This window comes from Ostrea edulis, chromosome 1 (genome assembly GCF_947568905.1).
Source record: "Ostrea edulis chromosome 1, xbOstEdul1.1, whole genome shotgun sequence".
Taxonomy (NCBI): Eukaryota; Metazoa; Mollusca; class Bivalvia; order Ostreida; family Ostreidae; genus Ostrea; species Ostrea edulis.
In genome coordinates, this window is record NC_079164.1 from 34,842,163 (window position 1) to 34,864,662 (window position 22,500).

General features: G+C 35.4%; 3 protein-coding genes across 9 annotated transcripts in view; 2 read left to right on the forward strand and 1 right to left on the reverse strand.

Moving 5' to 3' along the window:
- The first annotated feature begins 745 nt into the window (after window positions 1–745).
- On the forward strand, window positions 746–8,510 carry LOC125658520 (CXXC motif containing zinc binding protein-like). 2 transcript variants are annotated; one of them, XM_048889801.2, is made up of 7 exons: window positions 747–831; window positions 1,046–1,129; window positions 2,150–2,206; window positions 2,463–2,544; window positions 3,818–3,927; window positions 6,063–6,128; window positions 8,360–8,510. In XM_048889801.2, exons 1-7 carry the CDS (start codon window positions 826–828, stop codon window positions 8,444–8,446), a joined length of 492 nt encoding a protein of 163 aa, XP_048745758.1. In that variant the 5' UTR covers window positions 747–825; the 3' UTR covers window positions 8,447–8,510. The 2 variants fall into 2 exon arrangements, with proteins under 2 accessions (XP_056003149.1, XP_048745758.1); XM_056147174.1 differs by having other exon boundaries at window positions 746–831; window positions 6,063–8,510.
- A 142-nt stretch (window positions 8,511–8,652) lies between these two features.
- Window positions 8,653–18,053, reverse strand: LOC125658483 (uncharacterized). Its single transcript, XM_048889759.2, has 8 exons — window positions 18,008–18,053; window positions 16,757–16,910; window positions 16,504–16,597; window positions 16,274–16,401; window positions 15,935–16,077; window positions 15,530–15,575; window positions 12,315–12,466; window positions 8,653–10,141 (listed from the first exon to the last, which is right to left on the reverse strand). Exons 1-8 carry the CDS (start codon window positions 18,016–18,018, stop codon window positions 10,021–10,023), a joined length of 849 nt encoding a protein of 282 aa, XP_048745716.1. The 5' UTR covers window positions 18,019–18,053; the 3' UTR covers window positions 8,653–10,020.
- A 155-nt stretch (window positions 18,054–18,208) lies between these two features.
- LOC125658493 (uncharacterized) overlaps window positions 18,209–22,500 on the forward strand; it is a 10,394-nt gene continuing 6,102 nt past the window's right edge. Inside the window, exons 1-4 of one of the 6 annotated variants that reach the window (XM_048889777.2) lie at window positions 18,218–18,369; window positions 20,916–21,012; window positions 21,458–21,556; window positions 22,026–22,134. In XM_048889777.2, coding sequence (XP_048745734.1) covers window positions 21,482–21,556; window positions 22,026–22,134 — 184 coding nt within the window. In that variant the 5' untranslated portion in view covers window positions 18,218–18,369; window positions 20,916–21,012; window positions 21,458–21,481. Of the gene's footprint in view, window positions 18,370–20,915; window positions 21,083–21,457; window positions 21,557–22,025; window positions 22,135–22,500 lie in introns of all 6 variants that reach the window. The other 5 variants (XM_056147120.1, XM_048889791.2, XM_056147123.1 and 2 more) reach the window with 5 other exon arrangements.

A 22,500-nucleotide genomic window follows, 5' to 3' on the forward strand; every position in this document is an offset into this window, starting at 1 on the left:
ATAGGGTGGGATCATTTAAAAATCTTCTTTTAAAGAACCATTGGGACGGAAAAGCGAAATTTACATGAATGCTTCCTGACATTGTGGAGATTCAAGTTTGTTAAAATCATGATCCCTGAGGTTAGAGTGGGTCCATAATAGGGCATCAATTTTTTTACATACGAATGCTTATGGAGCCAAACTTGGCACAAAGCATCCTTAGATTAAATCTGTTGCATGTAATATGAAAGGTCATTTCCGTCTACAAGGGGATCCGATATGAGAATTAATGAATATATGTAGTCAAGTTTAATGATTAAGTTTGACAATTAATGAATATTTAATCGTTACCTTTGATAATTTTTTCCCCCTGAACCAAGCTGCTTGTATAATGAAAGTTTTGCTCACTTTTGTTTATTGCTAGGAACTGTTGCTCAGGTGAGCGATGTGGCCCATGGGTCTCTTGTTTTGCATTTGTTTGTTTTGTGTTTTTTCTAGTCCAAAAATATTGTTAGTTAACTGCTCCCTCCCCAACTTTAAGAAATGACACTTCATTGCCGTTATGCACAATTAATGCCCATTAGGCCTATTTAGAAGATGTACTTGTTTTTTCCCCATTAGCATGATATTAGATTCCAAACATAAGCCGTTTTGGCAAAATGATAACATTTGATAATAACAACAACAATGATAATATAGAAATCTCAGTTTTATATAAAATGGAATTAGTTTGGGTTATTTTTTTTTTTTTTTAATTGGGGTTCTTTGGGGGTACCCGTAGTGTTCTTTGGAGTTCTTTGTGGTAAAAAGACGCATCCTCTGATTACCTATGTTTCATTTTGCGACATGGTGGTGCGTAATTATGTTTTAATGAAACTAATGGTTGAATATAAGTTATTGTATTCAATTATAACGACCCTTGATATTGTTATATACGTGGGAGATATATATACTTATTATAAGAATATTGTTCTATTCTATATTGTTCTATTCTGTTAAGTAGTAGAGTAAACTCGCGTTCGCTCTACTTTCACTTTCAAACTAATAGTAATAACTTGTTTTACAGAAAATAGCTTTACAGTTGAAGGTTGATTTGGAGAACTTAACAAATTTTCGAGCAGATGGAGATGACTTCCGATGGTACTTGAGAGTAAGTGCTATCATTATTCATAAGTTCAGAGATGAAGATGTGCGAATTTAAAAGAAAATGTATTATTGTTCTTAACCAGGTCTGGCAGCACAATCTCTTGATTTAGCTATATAGCTTTATAAAACATTGCATTGTGATGTCAAATGTGTTGACTGTAACAGCTGAACTTCACCACTTTTGTATATTTCATTCCTTGCTACTTACTGGCAATATTAACCAATTCCAATCATGCATAAATCTATAAAAATAATAAATCATTGAATTTGCAAAATCTTATGATATCACATGAGAGTAGAATTTTTTTTCAAAGAAGTTTGTTTTTCAAGGTTATAGGTCAAATTTACGGGGTGATTCTATTGGCTCCAAAAAAAAAAAATTAAGAAAAAACAGAAGATCAAAATAAGGTTAAGGATACACATATTTTAACCATTAATTTGGTTGTTTTATATTTATGTTGCTTCACTTCATCTATTGTTTGTCCATAATTTATTTATCAGCACCTTGTAGGAAAGATAAAAGTGAACTGATAAGGCAAGGGTAATCAAACCTGGTACATATGTTTCCCAGTGTAAGGAGCACTGTCAGAACTATTATACTTATATTTCATTGCTCCAAACATATTATACACTATTATTTTAACCTATCCAGTTGAAAAAATTCATGTCGATTCAAATTTTGATAATATTTTGTGGTGGAAGCTAGGATTGTTTTAAAAAGTATTAATTCTGCACGCTTTTACAATTGCTAGCTGTTAAATTATCCAATATATTGTCAATATTCATGTCTACATGTATATGTATTTCAATTTTGTAATTTATGATGCAAGTATATAAGTAGACTTGGAAGTAAATGTTGGAATTTCATGAATTTGGTTAATATAGTTTTCCAAACACAACTACATTCTTAAAAATATAATTTCATGATTCCTCTTTAAACCAAAAAAAAAAAAAAAAAAGACAATACGCCAAAACTCATGTGCAAAGCTCTTTAAAGTAATCAGAAATGTTCTGAATTTTACAGTTGCAGTGTTCCAATTGCAATGAAGAAACATCAGAATTTCAATACTTATCCCTAGCTGTAAGTATTTTGAATTAATAGTTTAGTTGTGATATTGTAATGGAGTCCACATACTGAGCTGACAGTTGCCGATTAACTAATTTTACGATAAGATCTAACCACTCTGTCTTAATATTTGTGTTAGTTGATCCAGGGGTTCTGTCATTTTTTTATTTCAGCAAACTCGATGGCAGTATAGATAGTCCTAACTCATAGAAAGACGAATTCACATGAATGATAAATGTATGGATTTATCTATTGTGTTTTGTATTGTCAGGAAACGGTGCCAGTGAAAGGTGGAAGAGGCCATGTGAGTTTACTGATGAAATGTAAACTCTGCAGTAGAGAGAATTCTATAGGTGGGTAATTTCCACAATAAACTTTGTATCAGAGAAAAATCATTTGGTGGGGGATTTCCATTGTAAACTTTGTAGTGGAAAACATTCTATAGTTGGGTGGGTAATTTCCACTGTAAACTTTGTAGTGGAGCATATTCTATAGTTGGGTAATTTCCACTGTAAACTTTGTAGTGGAGAACATTCTATAGTTGGGTGGTTAATTTCCATTGTAAGATTTGTAGTGGAGAACATTCAATAGTTGGGTAATTTCTACTGTAAACTTTGTAGTGGAGAACATTCTCTAGGTGGTTAATTTCCACTGTAAAGTTTGTAGTGGAGAACATTCTATAGTTGGGTAATTTCTACTATAAACTTTGTAGTGGGGAACATTCTATAGGTGGTTAATTTCCACTGTAAAGTTTGTAGTGGAGAACATTCTCTAGGTGGGTAATTTCCACTGTAAAGTTTGTAGTGGAGAACATTCTCTAGGTGGGTAATTTCCACTGTAAAGTTTGTAGTGGAGAACATTCTATAGGTGGTTAATTTCCACTGTAAAGTTTGTAGTGGAGAACATTCTCTAGGTGGGTAATTTCCACTGTAAAGTTTGTAGTGGAGAACATTCTATAGGTGAGTGGGTAATTTCCACTGTAAACTTTGTAGTGGAGAACATTCTATAGTTGGGTGGGTAATTTCCATTGTAAGATTTGTAGTGGAGAACATTCTATAGTTGGGTAATTTCTACTGTAAAGTTTGTAGTGGAGAACATTCTCTAGGTGGGTAATTTCCACTGTAAACTTTGTAGTGGAGAACATTCTCTAGGTGGGTAATTTCCACTGTAAACTTTGTAGTGGGGAACATTCTATAGGTGAGTGGGTAATTTCCACTGTAAACTTTGTAGTACTGCCAAATTCTTTGATAAATGAATTTTAAATTGAACTCTTAAAGGAGTTGATGAGCCTAGCCAAAAAAAAAAAATATCTTTTGAATGTAAATGTTTGATAGTCATTACATATACTTTTAGTTGTCTGTAAATGAATCATGATTGAGTAATTTCTGTGTATATCAAGATGAAGATCTTAATTCATTTGTATGCATTTACAATTTGGTAGAGGGTAAGGGTAACCAAACTAGACTGTATAGAGAGACCTTTGGACCTCTGAGCTACATGTTGGCCAATCAGAAGGTCAAACTCACTGATTCATTTAGTATGGTTTAGAAATGCCTGCATAATACTATTGATCACTCTGAAATTTCAGAACACTTTAATAAAATGATTTTTTTTTTGTTTTTGCAGACATATTGAAAGATTCAATAAAACCTTATCGTGATACAGATTCGGGGAGATTTGCTACAGCTGTTGTTTTTGATTGTAGAGGATTGGAACCTATCGACTTCTCACCTAGAGTAAGTACAACACACCCTGCCGAAATCAACATTTTATATATTTATTTGGAATGGATGCCCACCCGCTGAAATAAGAACCTCTCTGACAAAATTATACCAAACAAAATAATTTTTCTCCATCTCACCTGGATTGGGTTTGAAAATCCCAAGGTGTCCATTCAAACAGACAATTTTTGTATGCCAGTCGTTAGATGGGACACAGTATGGTACAGTAGTGTCCATCTGTCTGGGTTGTTTGCACTGTAGGAGCTGATTGAATTGATACTTGCTGTGTATCAGCTACTTCTCCTGGAAAACTACAGACCATGTTTAACTTTTGCAAATGTTATGTCTATTTATGTGAAATTAGATTTTGAATAGGGGGTACATAGTTTATCTGTAAAACTCCTCTTACAATTGTCAATTATTACTTTATACAGTTTTTGTATGGGTATTTAACATGAGCTTATTGCATGCAAGTTGGAAATTGCAGATTCAAGTTGAACCTAGTTTTCTACACACCATTAAACATTAGGTGAATGATTTTTATACGTCCCGTATTATGTTATGGCGCTGTCCGTGCGGCTGGTTGGCTGTCCGTCCATGGTAATGTTTTCCGGACTTTTTTCCATAATGGATGCATATACAACTTTGAAATTTGGTCACAATATCTCCCTCAAGAATTGTAAGAGTGAGTTTGCATTTCAGCTGGATTGGTCCATCCTTGACCTACTTTAGGGCTATAAGTAGGTCAAACAGTTTTCCTGACTTTTCTTTACAGAAACGGATATTGCCCTGAAATTTACACATAAGCTTCCTTTCAGAGGAATACAAGTTCAGTGTGCATTTCAGGTGGATTGGTCTGTCTGTCTGTGACCTACATTAGGACTAAAAGTAGGTCAAATAGTTTTTCGGGCTGTTTTTGATTATGGATACAGATATTGCCCTGATATTTAGTCATAGGCTTCCTCTCGGAGGAATACTAGTTCAGTTTGCATTTCAGCTGGATTGGTCCATCCTTGACCTACTTTTGAGCTAAAATTAGGTCAAATAGTTTTCCGGGCTTTTTTTCATTACGGATACAGATATTGCCCTGATATTTAGTCATAGGCTTCCTTTCAGAAAAATACAAGTTCAGTTAGCATTTCAGCTGGATTGGTCCATCTTTGACCTACTTTTTGGGAAAAGTAGGTCAAACAGTTTTCCGGGCTTTTTCAATTATGGATACAGATATTGCCCTGATATGTAGTCAAAGGCTTCCTCTCAGAGGAATACATTGAAGTTCAGTTTGCATTTCAGCTGGATTGGTCCATCCTTAACTTTTGGACTAAAAATAGGTCAGACAGTTTTCTGGGGGTTTTTTCATTATGGATATAGATATTGCCCTGATTTTAGTCAAAAGCTTCCTCTCGGAGGAAGACAAGTGCAGTTAACATTTTAGCTGGATTGGCGCACTACGACCTGCAGTACTTCTGGGGTAGAAGTATGTCAAACAGTTTTCCAGATTTTGTATGAAATGATCACAGGTATTGTTCTGAAATTTAGTCACAACCTCCCTTTCAGAGAAATACATAATCAGTTCACATGTCAGATGGATTGGTACACCATGACCCACTTTAAGGCTTTCCTATTCAGAATGTGTGTTGTATCAATTTTGAGTGTACAATATGCTTCCAGGGTGAATTTCACTGTCTGATGGGCGTATATTGTACCGTTTGCGGTACTCTTGTTTCCATCTAAATCCACTTACATTTTTTCAAACTTTGGTCTTTTTGTTTCACACAAATTCAGTGTTGCTTAGTTATTTGACGTTAAAATTGTAATTTGTTGAACTTAATGCTGATATTCGGAATTCGTTTAAACTTTTCATTTTTTTGTGAACTTACAATCCAAATAAGCTTCAGTAAAACAATTCTTGATTGGTCCTAATGATTCTTTGTCGAGCTATTGTTGTTGGTTGAATATTTATTTAATTATTCATGAGACTGGGGTCAATAACACGACCTCAAATGCAATGCTCTCAGGTCCTTCTCCAGTGTAATGGTTAGAGAAGATCTGATGATTTTAATTAGATTGACAAAGAACTGTACTTTTTTTGAGTTTCATATTTTTGTAAGAATTTCAGATGTGTTTTATATGAATGTGTTTCATTTTAGGCAGGCTTTGTTGCTGAGGGAGTAGAATCTGGCACGCCATTTACAGAGATAGCTTTTAACGATGGGGTAAGAATTGAACTTCAAGTTGAATTCAACCAGTACATTCTTGTTATTAATACTAAAGGACTTTATACATTTAATAAGGGCACTATTTGCCCACCAAAATTACATTTATGATATTGTTTTGTATTTTGTCCAAGGATCCCAATGCAAGTTACATGTAATTGTTATTTTCAATTTGATAAAACCATGTACATGTATTATATATATACTCATCAATGTTTCGTTTTTCGATACTGTGGATTTCACAGTGTGATCCGATTTTCCGGATCACTACACCGGGTTTTCTGATTCCATATCGGTATCCTCTAAAACTAATGACAACACAATGCATCATTTTTTTTTGTGTGGAAAATATCGACCACATCACAATCAAAACGTCGTACACAAAATACAATTTCACGGTACGTGTTTTTGATAATTTGGATTACATTTATTGTCTTTTAAATGTGGATTTAAAAATACATAAAGGGGTAAATGATAAATTTATCATTACTACAGTAACTTGATCTGAAGAGTTGGATAACGTCTTGTTATCAAGCGCAGATCATCAGATCAAACTTGACGCTTTGCGTCTTGTGTGATCTGATGATTCGTGCCTGTCAATTTGACGTGATCCAACTCTTCGGATCAAGTTACTGTAGTATATATATAACTCAAATTACGACATCATGAGCATGACATTTTGCTGCAATTTGTGGTATCTTGGCATAAAATGGCTATTTTTCATAGTTTTTCTTTTAGGACACATTGAGCACAGGCTTAGTCAAACTTCATATTAATACAACAGATTTATATCTCCAGTACACATGTGATAGAAAAATACAAAAATCAGCATTTTTTCTAAAATTTAATAGATATGAGAAATTGTGCCACTCCAAATAACTGTAAATTTCACAGAGAAATTACACATGTATTTGGACATGACCTCCTTATGAGATAAAGCTGTCAAATTTAGAGGGCTTTTGGGGGGGGGGGGGGTTATCATACTATAAATAGTACAACATAGCAGGTACAAAAGTACACCTAGAACTGGCTATGGAGATTATTGAATAATGGGCACATTGTTGCAATGGAAATGTATGGGAGTACTTAGTGTATGGATATTGGAAACATGTGTCAGGGCACCTGGTGATGAGTATGGGAGTCCTGTGGCAGAGCACCTGGTGATTTGTATGGAAATCCTGTGTCAGGGCACCAGGTGATGTGTATGGGAATCCTGTGTCATGGCACATTGATGTGTATGGGAATCCTGTGTCAGAGCACCTGGTAATTTGTATATGAATCCTGTGTCAGGGCACTAGGTGATTTATATGAGGATCCTGTGTCAGGGCACCTGGTGATGTGTGTGGGAATCCTGTGTCATGGCACATTGATGTGTATGGGAATCCTGTGTCAGAGCACCTGGTAATTTGTATATGAATCCTGTGTCAGGGCACTAGGTGATTTATATGAGGATCCTGTGTCAGGGCACCTGGTGATGTGTGTGGGAATCCTGTGTCAGGGCACCTGGTGATGTGTATGGGAGTCCTGTGTCAGAGCACCTGGTGATTTGTATGGGAATCCTGTGTCAGGGCACCAGATGATGTGTATGGGAATCCTGTGTCAGGGCACATTGATGTGTATGGGAATCCTGTCGGAGCACCTGGTGATTTGTATAGGAATCCTGTGTCAGGGCACCTGGTGATTTATATGGGGATCCTGTGTCAGGACACCTGGTGATGTGTATGGGAATCCTGTGTCAGGGCACCTAGTGATGTGCATGGGAATCCTATGTCAGGGCACCTGGTGATGTGTATTGGAATCCTGTGTCAGAGCACCTGATGAATGTGTATGGGAGTCCTGGGTCTGACTCTGTCTAGACAACAGTTATCATTCTACTTTTGATCATAAAGATCCTAATATTGTAGCCAGTGACCAATAAGTTTATGGTATTGGATTGCAGATTAGAAGCACAGGCCTTAAACTTTACATTTTATTTTATTCGGTAAAAAGCTCTATAGAGCTTATGTTATTTGTGTTTTATACATGCCGAATTGAAATAAAGTTTTCTTATCTTATCTAATCTTACATCAAATTAACCAGACTAAGTCATAAGTTAGAATTTTTCAAGAAAAAATTCAAAATTTCCATGCAAAAGTTTAAATTGAATTTGTTTTGCTTTGAAATTCCTTCCTATTGTCCAGATATATATATTCCAGTGCACTGTTGTATAGAAAATGTTTGTTTCTTTGTAGGACCCTGACTGGGTAGATTACGATGAACCAGCTAGCCAATCAGTGGGCGTGTATAACATAGAACACAAGTTTGTGGTGGTGAAATAGGTCCTGTGTCCGTGTATTACTGTTATGTGAGAACATGTAAAATAAAAGTGGGTCATAAAACTAATTTATTGTCATGTTGTATTTCATACTCCGATCTGTTGTGCAAGTCATTGTCAATAATCCATCACCATTTATACATTCTATGGATTAGATTGTTTCCTTCTAGGCAAAATCTTGATTTAAGTGTAAGAGAAAGTAAATAAACATATTTTTCAAACAATTTATTTATAGTTTGACACAACCAGCATGTCAAAATGTAGAAATGAGAATGTTTGATTATAAACATAAAGATATGAATTAATAAAGATCCTTAAATAAAAACATGATATATACATGTATAAAAATAAAATATTGTATAACAAGTACATGTAGAGTGTCAACTAAAACCCCCATGGTTTATTAATACAGGTGATATTTTGTGCACCTACAATTTTAGTTGTTGACTCTATTAAAATTTAATATACATTACAACATTTACAGTTAATCAGGACGGAATGAGAAACTTGTTGCATGATGAGGAGTAACAAATAACTGACTACACTGAGGCATTCATAGTGGTATGAGTGCTTATAATAAGAATACAATATTAGTGGCATTCATAGTGGTATGAGTGCTTAAAATGAAAATACAATATTAGTGGCATTCATAGTGGTATGAGTGCTTATAATGAAGAATACAATATTAGTGGCATTCATAGGGGTATGAGTGCTTATAATGAAGAATACAATATTAGTGGCATTCATAGTGGTATGAATGCTTAAAATGAAGAATACAATATTAGTGGCACTCATAGGGATATGAGTGCTTATACAGAAAGTAGCATACAATATTAGCAGCATTCATAGGAGTGTGAGTGCTTATATTGAAAGAGGAATACAATATTAGATGCATTCATAGGGATATGAGTGCTTATGACGAGGAGGACAATATTAGAGAAGGCATTGATATATTCAGTGTAATTTTTTTCTTATCACAGATATGCAGTAAAACACACTTAGAGAGAAGTGCTAGGGACTAACAATTTGGATTCATTATAAACAAAATTTGCTATATCCAATGAGTTGATAATATGTTTTAAAACAACAGGGAATGAAAATCAATTTGCTGTTAACATGAATTTATTATAAGCATGTTCACTGTAACCATATTTTACTGTACTCTATTTAATGAACAATGTATTAAATTTTGCTTTCAAATTTTTAAAACACTTGCATTATCAAGAAAAATGTGTATCTTAATTTTCTCTTTGAAGTTGAAAATAATTTGGATCCAAAATAATCTATACAACATTTCCTCTCTTCAATATGTATCAACTGAATGTATAGATAACACCCAAATCAACTAAAATACAGTGCATGCTTATGTTTAAAGTGCAACAAAATTCAAGGTATTCTTGCAGAGATATTTTACTCTGCAAATAAATGTTAAATCCTTTATGTTAATTTCTTATCCTCATTTACAAGATAGTGTGGTGATTTTCAAAATTTGTCCAGGAAGCTGCATAACAAGTTATTTTAACAATATGGAATCCATTTGTCAGATTGAAGATGGGTCCGTCTGAAACAGTTGCTTTTCTACAATATGGTGCATTTGGAGGACTCTGGGTTCAATTCCTCCAACGACTGAAACTCGAGGTCAGATTGGAGTTTTGGGATTCCATCCAATACCTTCAGCTGGGTCAGAATCTGAAAAACCCTTCAAAAGAACAAGAGATGTTTGTAAAACACATATGCCCCCCATGGTGCAAAATTGAAAAGGGTTATACACACACATCATTTAATTGATAGTAGTATCATCAATTCAAAATACTGAGCAGACAATATCTTTCTATGTCAAGAGTGAATTGACCATGTGACCTAAATATCAATAGGGGTCATCTACTCCTTATGCTGTACCAGTGTACCAAGTTTGGTGTCAATCAAGCAAATAATTCTTAAAATATAGGAGACAATACATTACTATGTCCAGTTCAACAATTGACTTTTGACCTCAAAATCAATATGGGTCATCTTCTCCTGAAGATGTACCAGTGTACTAAGTTTGATGTCCGTCAAGCAAAAGGGTTATCAAGATATTGAGTGGACAGTATATTACTATGTTCAGTTTGACCTTTGACCATGTGACCTCAAAATCAATAGGAGTCATCTCCTCCTGAATATACACCACTGTACTAAGTTTGATGTCTGTCAAGCAAAGGGTTCTCAAGATATTGAGCGGACAGTATATTCCAATGTCCAGGTTGACCCTTGACCTTTAAACATGTGACATCAAAATCAATACGGATCATCTTCTCCTGAAGATGTACCAGTGTACCAAGTTTGATGTCTGTCAAGCAAAGGGTTCTCAAGATATTGAACGGACAGTATATTCCTATGTCCAGTTTGACCCTTGACCTTTGACCATATGACCTCAAAATGAATAGGAGTCATCTACTCCTTAGGATGTACCAGTATGCTAAGTTTGATGTTTTTCAAGCAAAGGGTTCTCAAGATATTGAGTGGACATTATATTCCTATGTCCAGAGTAGATTGACCCTTGACCTTTGGACCTGAAAAACAATAGGGGTCCTCTTCTACTCATAACCAACCCACATATGAAATATCATTATCATCAAGTGAAAGGTTCTCAAGATATTGAGCGGACAATATGTGGTCTACAGAGAGACCGACCGACCGACAGTTGCAAAACAATATGCCCCCTCTTTTTCAAAGGGGGGCATAAAAAAGGAAACAACCATAGTTACACATCTACCTGTATGTATTCAGCTAGTCGGTAAATTTTGTAAACCTCATACTTGATCACATGGTTCGTAGGGGCCATGGAAAGTCATGGAATTTGACTTCGGTCATAGAATTTCGATTTAGGTCTTGAAAAGTTATGAAATTTTGAGAGAGGTCATGGAAAGTCATGGAATTTCACTTTTACCTGGTTTAATTTTTTTTTAAAAACTCAATAAATTAATATAAAAATCCTTTAAAATAAATCTATATCATTTCTCCTAATCCGAAACTATTAAAATCATATTGGTTTTAATCTGTATCATAAAAGTGCTTGACACAAAGTAATTTCTGTTGCTGTAAACATTTAGGTGCAAATGCACAAGAGTATAGCAGTTGAATCGGAAACAAGGTCAACAAATCACGTAGTAACCTCTCAACTGTTTTCATTTGGATGGAATGAAACTATAAAGCTGAAGTATGGCCTTATACATACAGTAACAATGCATAATTTGTACAAATCAAATGAAAATGTGAACAAAAGTTTTCAAAATTATGTTTCCTGACAGTGCAGTTGCTAAGTCGTTTTCATGTGGTGAGAAGACTTCATATTTGTGTCATAATCATCAGTCCGTTGTCTATCTTTGGGGTTATGGATAATGGGTTGAGGTCACGGAAAAGTCATGTAAAGGTCATGGAATTTGATGACTGAAATTCTGTACGAACCATGGAACAAGTCTCATACATAATGTTTACAGTGAAACATGTCTATAACAGCACCTGAACTGCAGTTTCATTATAAAATGAATTCTCTAAATCTACATAGAATTCCATGACATTTCCCACTACATATAATACATGTACATGTATATTGTGTATCATTATAACTGTATAAAGTTTTGTAACCCAGTTTGTTATACACATGATTAACTGCAGAATTTGTGTAGTTGGGGTCCAATTTTGAGTTTTTAATTATAATCTTCAATGTTTGATCTTACATTGTGATTTTGCTTTCAGTTTCATCAATCTCGGACAATTGAATAATTTGTTGGAGTCCAACTTTCACTGATATTTACTAATGACAATTTCTCCTAGACTAATGCACTGTCACAAGCTAGAGAATATAAAGGGAGGAGGTGTTATAAACATACTTTGGTCTGTAGTTGATCTGGAATGCAACAGGGTTTCCATTGAGGTACAGTTCCTCAATACTGGAGGACCGTAATTTGGAAAGGTGATTAAACGAGTCGATGTCATTGTCCTCCAACATCAGGGAGCGGATCCGGGGAATGGAGGGGAGGTTCTGTAAGACCAAGACAGAAACTGTTTGTACATGTACCTGTTAGGAAATCACTATTTACATGTACATTTTTTGTAATATGTTAACAGAACTACCGTTTAATAGAGCGAGCGCAGCTTCATGTATATGAGTGGACCATAAGACTACGATGAAATATTGAGATACAGTAATTTACGTGAGTTCAAGGAAATGTGACTTTTCAAGATTTTTGCCATTTTTTGATAAGTGACAAAATAATTTTCTAGACAAATGTGTAGCTTCAGCTTTGACTTTTTTTGTGCATTTTAGTCATTAGAGCTCGTAGTATGTGCTGGCTCGCTATAATTATCATAACTGGGTTAATCTCCTGAATTTTATTCATTTTACATTAAGTTTGTTCTGTAGATGTAGATTTTATTTCATGTATCAATATAACTAAATTAATTGTAAACAAGAGGCCCACAGGCCTTATTGGTCCCCTGATTATTAGTTAAAAGTATTACTTTACTAGTACAAAGAGCTTTGAAGTCCTATTCTGCATATCTAAGCTAAATTTTAATATTTAACAACAGTATAAAACAAGATGTGTACTTAAAACTTAAATGCCCTTGAAAAGCTTAGATGAAAGGCTACATGAATTTGGCATTATTAGCGACAGAACTGCCGCGGTGACCAAGAGGTTAGAGCATTCGCCCCGCATGCAGTAGGCCGGGGTTCAAATCCCGGCCGCGACAGACCCAAGTTGTTAATATGGGTAGTGATGGTTCCATCGCCAAACGCTTGGCATCAGGTGTGAATGTCACGGGTCCTCGGAGATGACCTTAAAAACGGATGTCCCGTGCACGCTAAAGAACCCTCACTGTTCAATGGTCGTAAGTGCCGAGCATAGGCCTAAATTTGAAGCCCTTCACTGGTCTTTGTGACGTCTCCATATGAATGAAAAATTCTCGAGCGAGAGTGTTGAGATCACTAAAATTGAATATCGCTAATAGTTATTCCATATCGGAGGTAAAAGCTATCTTTCTTGGAATTATGAAGTCACTAGAATTAGCTGTCTCTAAATATATATACCCATAATTTATGGAAAAATCGCTAAATTTGTGTCTCGCTAAAAAAACCCACTTATATGGTACATGTATGTCACATTAACATGATATGACTAATTTGGGCCTGTTCTAGAGTTTTTCTTACACTTGTGTGGTTGTACAAAATAACAATTTTGAAAATTGGTCAAATTTTGCCCCATCTCTAAGGCCCCAGGGGTGCAAATATCCAAAAATTTACAATTTAGACCCCCATTGTCCAAAAGATGCTTCTTACCAAATTTGAAAAGAATTAGAATAGTAGTTATTAAGAAGAAGTAAAAATTGTTCTGTTGTTCACACATTTAATGATTGACCATTTTGACCCCACCCAGATTCCAAAACTCCTACCCTTGGGATCATCAAATTTACAGTTTTGGTAAAGGACTACCAGGTACCTGCTCTTTCTAACTATCCATTTAATAGTTTTAATTTAATATCAATAGCACTATATAAGATGTTATTTAAAGGGGCATGGACACGATTTGAGCTGAAAATTTTCAAATTTTATTTTTCCATTTTTATTGTTTACAATGCTTAACTAAAGTATTTCTAATGATCAACCAAAATCTGAATATCAGACTCAGTTGTTGAGTCATAAGCGGGATACAGCACTCGCAATTCTTTGAAATGTAAACAAGGCTCATGCCATGCTTTTGTTTACATATACTGTAGATGGATTAATAGAAAATAGCATGTTTAAAAGAAAATAGATGTGCCAAACAGCAGAAACTATTTGTATTCAGAATTAACCTGTGAATTGAAAAAATCTGCTTTAATTGAAGTTTTACTTGTATATCTAACCTATATATGCAATGTAAACAAACATGGCACGAGCCTTGTTTACATAACAAGGAATTATGAGCTCTGTATCTCTCATGTACCTTGACAACTGATATTCAAATTTTGGCTAACCATCAAAAACTACAATTTGAGATTTTTTGGCTCAAATCGTGTCCATATCCCTTCAAATGTTTTACACATACACGCCATGTACCAAGTTTGACTCCGCCCTGGGGTCAGAAACCCTACCCTGGGGATCATAGAATTTACAATTTTGGTAGAGGCCTTCCTGCTCTACATCACTATGCATTTAGTTGTTTTTTTCTTTTTACATATGTGCAGTTGTATTTTTTGTTTTGTTTGAAAATTGGTCAATTTTTGGCAGTTTTTATCCCACCTCTAGGCCCCAGGGGTTCAGGAGTCCTGAAATTTACAAATTATGCCCCCCCCCTCCCCTTGTGCCAATGACACTTCATACCAAATTTGAAAAGAATTGGAATAGTAGTTATCCAAAAAAAAGTTAAAGATGTTCTCTTATTAATACATTTAATATATGTAACTGACTATTTTGGCCCCATCCTGATACTAAAACCTCTACTCCTGGGATCATCAAATTTACAATTTTGGTAAAGGACTACCTGCTCTTGCTAAACATCCATTTAGTTTTCATTTAGTATCAATAGCACTAAAGATGTTATTTAAATGTCTTACACATTAATGCTATGTACCAAGTTTGGCCCCGCCCTGGGGTCAGAACCCCTACCCCGGGGATCATGAAATTTACAATTCTGGTATAGGCCTTCCCACTCTACATCACTATGTATCTAGTTTTTCTTACACATAAGTGGTTGTAGAGAAGATTTTTGAAAATTGTTAAATTTTGGACAGTTTTTGCCCTGCCCCTAAGGGGCCATGATTTGAACAAAGTTGAATCTGCACTATGTCAGGACGCTTTCATATAAATTTCAGCTCTTCTGGCTCATTGGTTCTTGAGAAGATGATTTTTAATGACCCCACCCTATTTTTGCATTTTTGTGATTATCTCCCCTTTGAAGGTGGCGTGGCCCTTTATTTGAATAAACTTGAAAGCCCTTTACCCAAGGATGCTTTTGGTCAACTTTGGTTATAATTGGCCCAGTGGTTCTTGAGAAGAAGATGAAAATGTGAAAAGTTTACGACGCCTTCGGCTCAGGTGAGCTAAAAACAATAAGCAATCACTCACCTGGAAAGTGGATATGAAATTATTATTCAGGTTCAGTACTTCACACCTGAAATATGCAAAAAATCAATATATTAACAGCAATTATTTGAATTTGTGTACGGCAGTACCTGCTGTACATTCTGCACAATGTATATTAAGAATATTGACCTCTATAGCTGTGAATACTGTGAATGTGGTGAAAATCATCAAAAATGACCTTCCTTTATATTCAGTCAACATAATGCAAAAAAATCATTCATACAATGCATACTGCAGTTGTGAAATTTCCCTGTATACAGTAGTATAAAGTGGTCTTAAATATAGACCTTGTCTCTATACTACGGAGCCCCTAGAGGGCCATTTTATGTTACCTCTTACGACTTATTATAATTCAAATGTTTGTGTATAATAGGAGAAAGAACTTACTTGGGAAATGAGTAGCCTCTAAGGCTTTGTATGGCATTGTCTGTCAGATACAGGTGTTCTACTGCAGGCAGCTTTTTCAAAATTTTCTCAAAACAGGATCTTTGGTATTTGTCATCCAACTCCTGGTAACATAAGCTAACGGACTACAAATAGAAAGCCAGTCAAAATCCCTAGAATTGCAAAAGATACCACATGACGATACAGCAGTACCATATTAAGAATTGTACACTTGTGGTTTGAACATGCAATGCAAGGTGGCACAGCAAAGTTATTTCTCATGACAAGAAGTTTGACCATTTCTTTTGTTTCAAATGCAACAAAGAAGTGCAGAGCACTAACCTTTGCACTCTCCCACTCCTCCATTTTGCATCTGTAGTTTCTCTTTTCTGAACCCTTGTACGAATGATGAATGATTTTGTTTTCTTCATCTCTCATTTTATAAAATGCCTTGTCTTTTTCTGGAGGGCCTAAATGTAAAATACAGAATACTTAAATACATGCTCCATTAACTTCTGAGAGATAGATTTCATTGTAAAGAACTGCGACTGTTTCCCATGACATTGTAATACCTTCTCGGACCCTGGGGGCTTTCAGCATGGTTCCTGTTAAGCATGCCTCTCTAAGGTCATGCCACACCGAGTACTGGAATCTGTGAGATGGAAGCTGTAAAGGTAGATATATCATAATTTTATTAATAATGTAAGATATTTTGTCACTGCTGGTTTATACGAATTCATTTAATGTTACTGCTATCTGATGTACATGTTAATCAAATTTGATCAGATACATGTAATTTTGATCCACTATAACAAAAGACTTAACCTGTGGAACATTTTTACTGCCCTCCCCTGACTGTCGTAGATGTTTGTAGGCGGAGACCATCGTGAGTGGCACAGCTGAAGCCCCATAAGATTGGTGGGTGTCACCTGTCTGGTCAGTGTCCTGACTGTGTGTGCTCTCCGTCTGAAGTGAATCCCTGGAACAGAATATTCACCCCATATATATATATAAAACAAGACTTGGACATTGTGTACTGCGCAATGACAGGGCCTTGATAAGACAGATCTGTAACATCAAGCCTGAAGATATGGCCACTGTAGGTTCAACTGAATTGCTGGGGCGGCTTGGCATCGATGACCTCGACCTCATCTTAAGGGAAAGGAGACTCTACTGATATGGCCACGTTGTCAGATCCAGCAGTGCAGTCAAGTGCGCTCTAAACATACAAGTTCCTGGGAGACGTAAAGTTGGTCGGCCAATGCTATCATGGAGAGAGCTGACGGAGAAAGATCGCAGAGAATGGAAGCTCTCTACTGCCGACCCCCAGACCAGAAAAAATGGAGATATGAGGTGAGATCTGCCATGCATGCAGCTAGCCAGATACCTGGAAGGGGGCCCACTAGTGTGGACAATACCCATAATTCTGCACCAAAATAAAAAACAACAACTTGGGCATTTTTATCACATGATTAGTTACTTGAAAAAATTTAGTCTAAGAGTAGAAATAAGGAAAGGAGAGGCAGTCGAGAGGATACAGTTCAGAACAAGTCACGTGTCAAAGATTGAGCAAGTCACAGTGAATTTCAATCACATTCATGAATAATATGTTTGTAAAATGTTCATGCTGGATATTTTGGAGGAACCTAAATGTAGCAAGAACCTGATACAGGACTTAAATACTTATCTCCAGGAGAAAACTAGACTGTTTCTGCTGTCTATCATTCATGTACAGAATATTTGGCAAATAGATATTGTTTAAGTTGAACCTGGTCGAATCGTCAAAACATGAACATTACAAAGTGAAAATATGTGTATATATGTAGCTGCACTCGTTCAAACCACAGGGGCTCGTCACGAAATTTTTGTCTTATCAAACTTTGACATCGTCTATCGAGTACCGCGAGTAGGAGAGGTTCAAACGGTAGCACCGTCAGCATATTATTGCCTAAATGGTTTCGTAAAAATCTGTTCCATAGACGTCTTCAAAGTGAATAACACCCATTTGCGTGAGTAATATCAAATTGAATACTTTGATTTATCATATAAAAAGATCCATAAGAAAGAAATGATTACCTGTCCGCCATTTTTGTTTACATATCAACAACAAAACCTGTAGCGGACGAATTCCCACTTTCCGAAATATTTCGCTCACTTTATTGATTTAAAAAATACAAGAGAAAATTACATGAAATGATAGTATATGGAAACTTTAACTTCAGTTTGAATGATAATATTTGGTGATAATAATTTAAATCCGGAATTAAAACGATGTAAAGTTATGGTTCTATAGTTAGTCGAAATTTGACAACTTCCCGACTGGAAATCCCTTTCCCAACGTTTCTGTTGGACACAGAATTTACCAATTCCTGGTCAGTATTTAGCTACCGTTATAGAACACTTCCATGGTCAAACGACAAGTGATAAGGACTTGTTTGGTAAGAGGCTTTGTTAGCATACATTTTATTCACTATGGTGTCTGTCACATTAAAAGTGAAAGTGTCAAGTTGTTCCACGGAGATCGGGAACATAGATTTACCCCAAAACACCCAAGAATACCCCAAAACACCCAAAAATATCATAGAACAGCACAGTAAACAACCAATATCGTTCATATATTAAAGAAAAATTTAATTTTTTTAGTAAAAATTTTAACCAATAAATAATTTAACCAATAGCATTTGGTGTAAAACAAACAATATGAATATTTCGTTAATGATCAAAACAGTAAATTATTTGATGCCGCCGACTGCACAATCATGAGTCTTCTTTACTTTCGAATTATGTTTATTTTACAATCTACTCATATCTGCTTTGCAATGGTCTCCAGTAATTAAAGTTTAATTGCTTTCCTTTGATGTAATAATTTAGCCTATAATATCGATCATTGATTAAATATGAATTTTCATTTATTTATTTTTAAATATCAGTTAAAATCTTTTTTTCTTCTTCTTTTTTTTTTTTTTTTAGATTTTATTTAAATATAAAATATACATTTATATGTCATGTGACTCCAATCTTCGATGAGCAGGGAAAATCAACCGAGTTATCGATCTTGGAATAACTCTTTTATGTATATTGATACCATTTCAATTAATATATGGCGAAATTGTTCAGTTTTCTGCGTAAATAACATAGTTTTAACCCATATTTTATTTTAAATTGTGTTTTTGGGTCTTTTCATTGTGTTTTGGGGTGTTCTTGGGTGTTTGGGGTAAATCTACGAGCCGTGATCTGTTTTCTTCTAAATAGGGCAACATACCCTTTCGATTGGATTATATGATTACATAATTTACAAACGACGACGTATCAAAAGTTTGGTAAGGTTAGCCAATTTTGACCACAGGAACCAGTGATTTCGTCTGTAATAATAATAATAGGGGTCTATACCATACCACCCCCTATAATACCCATATCATTATTATTATTACAGACAGAATTACCCATATTATCATTATTATTACAGACAGAATTATCCATATTATTATTAATATGTTGTACGGTGTGATCGTTGAGACGAGCAAAGCCCATTCAGGGTTCGAAATTAACTTTTTCAAGCACTAGTCCATACGAATTAGTCACTATTGATGTTTACTAGTCCGCAAAGCATTTCACTAGTCTGTCCAGTATATCATAAAAGGATCTTCATTTTAATCAAACTAAACACATCACAGTTGCAAACAATTCAATTTCTGACACCTACAGAAGAAAAAGAGACCACCATATTTTATTTCGCATTCAACAGTTCAAGATCTTCAAAAGCATACAATATTAACCTCCGAGTTAATCCTTTGATAAACGTCCATAAGTGCGTTCGAGATCGACGTTCCTATTGTTTTGGTGTTCAGACCTTAGAGTCACAGGAGTTCGAAATTTTATCAATAAACTCAATAAAATTCACTCGATTGACCAAGTCATGAGCTATAGTGTTATGAACTACTGTGTTAGAGTCGCGAATGACGAGAACATGTGCATACAAACGTGCATGTTCTCAGACCACACTACTTGCAATTCTTGCACCTAGAACACATTCTTGTGATGTGTACTCGGCGTTCAGAACCGACAGGAATTTGACAATGTGTGCACGTTCGAAGAACGGCGGTCTCAAACGCACTCCATGTGTTTGGAAGATCAGACTGTCATAGTCATGCAAACACCTGACCATGCAGGTAATCAACCATAAGTTCAAACATCTAAGCGACTCAGACAAATCTTGCTAAAATCTTTACCAATTCAAGATTGATTTTCGGATTTTCACTAGTCCATACGGACTAGTGCTATAGAGAGTTCACTAGTCCGACATGTTTTCTACTAGTCTCGGACTTACGGACATGAATTAATTTCGAACCCTGCCATTGACATCTTGCCATTCAGCCAACCTCAGCTGATTCAGGAACTTGCATCAAACGTATGAGGTACGAATATTCCAAGGTTTGCCGAGTGAACATTTTGCAACACGACTTTAAGACATTTTATCGGCCTCTTCATTTAACGCGGGAAATATAACGCGGTAGATGTGAACAGTTACATTGTGACGTCATATTAGCTGCAATGTTTTTTCTTCTTCTCTCAAACCAAGCAAAAACAAAATGTTTGAAGCTTTGAGAAAGCTTGTCTGGAATTTAAAAACGTTTATGGTACTTTTTAAACAATCTAATTATTTTAATTACGGGATTGTCAATGAAGTATACCGCAGTGACGGCGACATTTTTCCAGAAGCATTACAGGTAATGCTCATCTTTTTTCAGCTGACGAAGAGCAAATCGCGTGACTCATGTGTAATTATTGGAGCGAGCTCGTTGTGTCGCTTTGCGATGCGAGCTTTGCTTGCTATTACAGACAGATTTACTGGTTCATGTGATACGACACAGATCACTGTCGAGGGATTTTGATCATGCACAGTATATATGATATTCTTTATTGAACATTTACTCAGCTGTGTCTCAATCCCCTTACTACCATTATAATATTAAGTACTGTACAGTAACAGGAAGGGAGAACATGACGCAGGCCTCTGAATCTCTAATCAGGCAAGGGACCAGACCAGCATTCAAACCCAGGCTTCCTGAATATCCAATCAGGTGCTCTACCAACTGAGCTCTCTGGCCACCGGTGATCTAACCCATCTGATCGCTACAGTACTATATATGTGTAATAGATTTTTTAAATTGTTAGCAACAGCATTTGTAGAATGAAATTCAGAATAAAAAGTTATAAACTAATTAAAATGAAACTAACATAAATCTTTGTGGCACTCAGCTGGGTTTGATTGCCATTATCCTCTCCCTTGCTGTTAGAATTTGATATCAATCCTCAGGACTTTCATTAAATATCTTTTTCAGTTCAATTTGACATACCATATTCATGGAAATCGCATTCGTAACTCTTTGTTGTTTTCATAAAGATAAAGCAGTGATTCAAACTTGCAGAATAAAGATTTATTCCACTTTCCTGGATTGATAAAGAAAGTTTTAAATAGAGATTTATTTTTAAATTGAATGAGGATCACATGGCTTTATTTTCCAGACATGATATGCTGAGAAACTGTTTATGATAATCATGTCAAGACGAAACAAACACAGACATATTGATGCAGAAAGAACTGTTGCCGAGGCCATGAAACAGGTACCGGTATGCTGTGTGCACTGCACATGTATGTGTGTGTTTATCTTAATGTTGTGTGTACTATATGTGTTTATCGTTAATGTTCTGTTTACTGCGCATTTAATGTATATCTGTCTGTGCATCGGTGAAAGAAATTTAAAGTATTATCTGAAATATTTAGTAAATATATTTTATAACAAAAAGTCTGAAAATAACCATTGTAGAAAAAAGCATTTAACACACAAAACAAAATCTGAATACCTTAATGGATATGCAAATGTGTGTAATTCTGATGAAGGCTTGCTATAAGTGTACTGTGCTTTCAATATTTGTGAGCACCACATTTTCTACTAGACTAGTGTAACTGAATGGAGCAACCCCTCATCTTCGCTAACATGTTTTGATTTTAATTCCAGACCCTTGATTTTTTTTCTTCTAATGATGATGCCTGTATTCATTTGTTTTACATTTTGGTTTTGTTTGTTGTCAGGTGGAACGGGCAATGAAGCATGTTAAAGTGGCCACCCGAGGGATGGATGACATAGATTTAGGGGACAGTCCGGGGGCTGGGATTACTCACGAAGATGATGACACTGAAGGTATGTTGGTAACAAGTATCTGGATACAGGTACAAATGTACATTTGTTAACTTAGTGTCAGGTGTATGATAAGTTTTATTTCACATTGGGGATATTTCTTCATAATACCCAAAGCAATGCAAATCAATCATGATATGCTTTCTCAGAACATTTACCTGTTGATATGTGTAAAGTTATAATCGCAGCTTTGAAAACAATTTATGATATCTTCTTTTAGAGAATGCAGATAGACATGTACCCTCTTGTATTTTCAAATATGAAATTTATTTCTTAATTTAATCCAAACACAGTTTGATATCGTTATAAGTAGTCTTCAGTCTGAGATGGTAACATTAGTAATGATCCTCTGTAGTACCATAAAAAGTC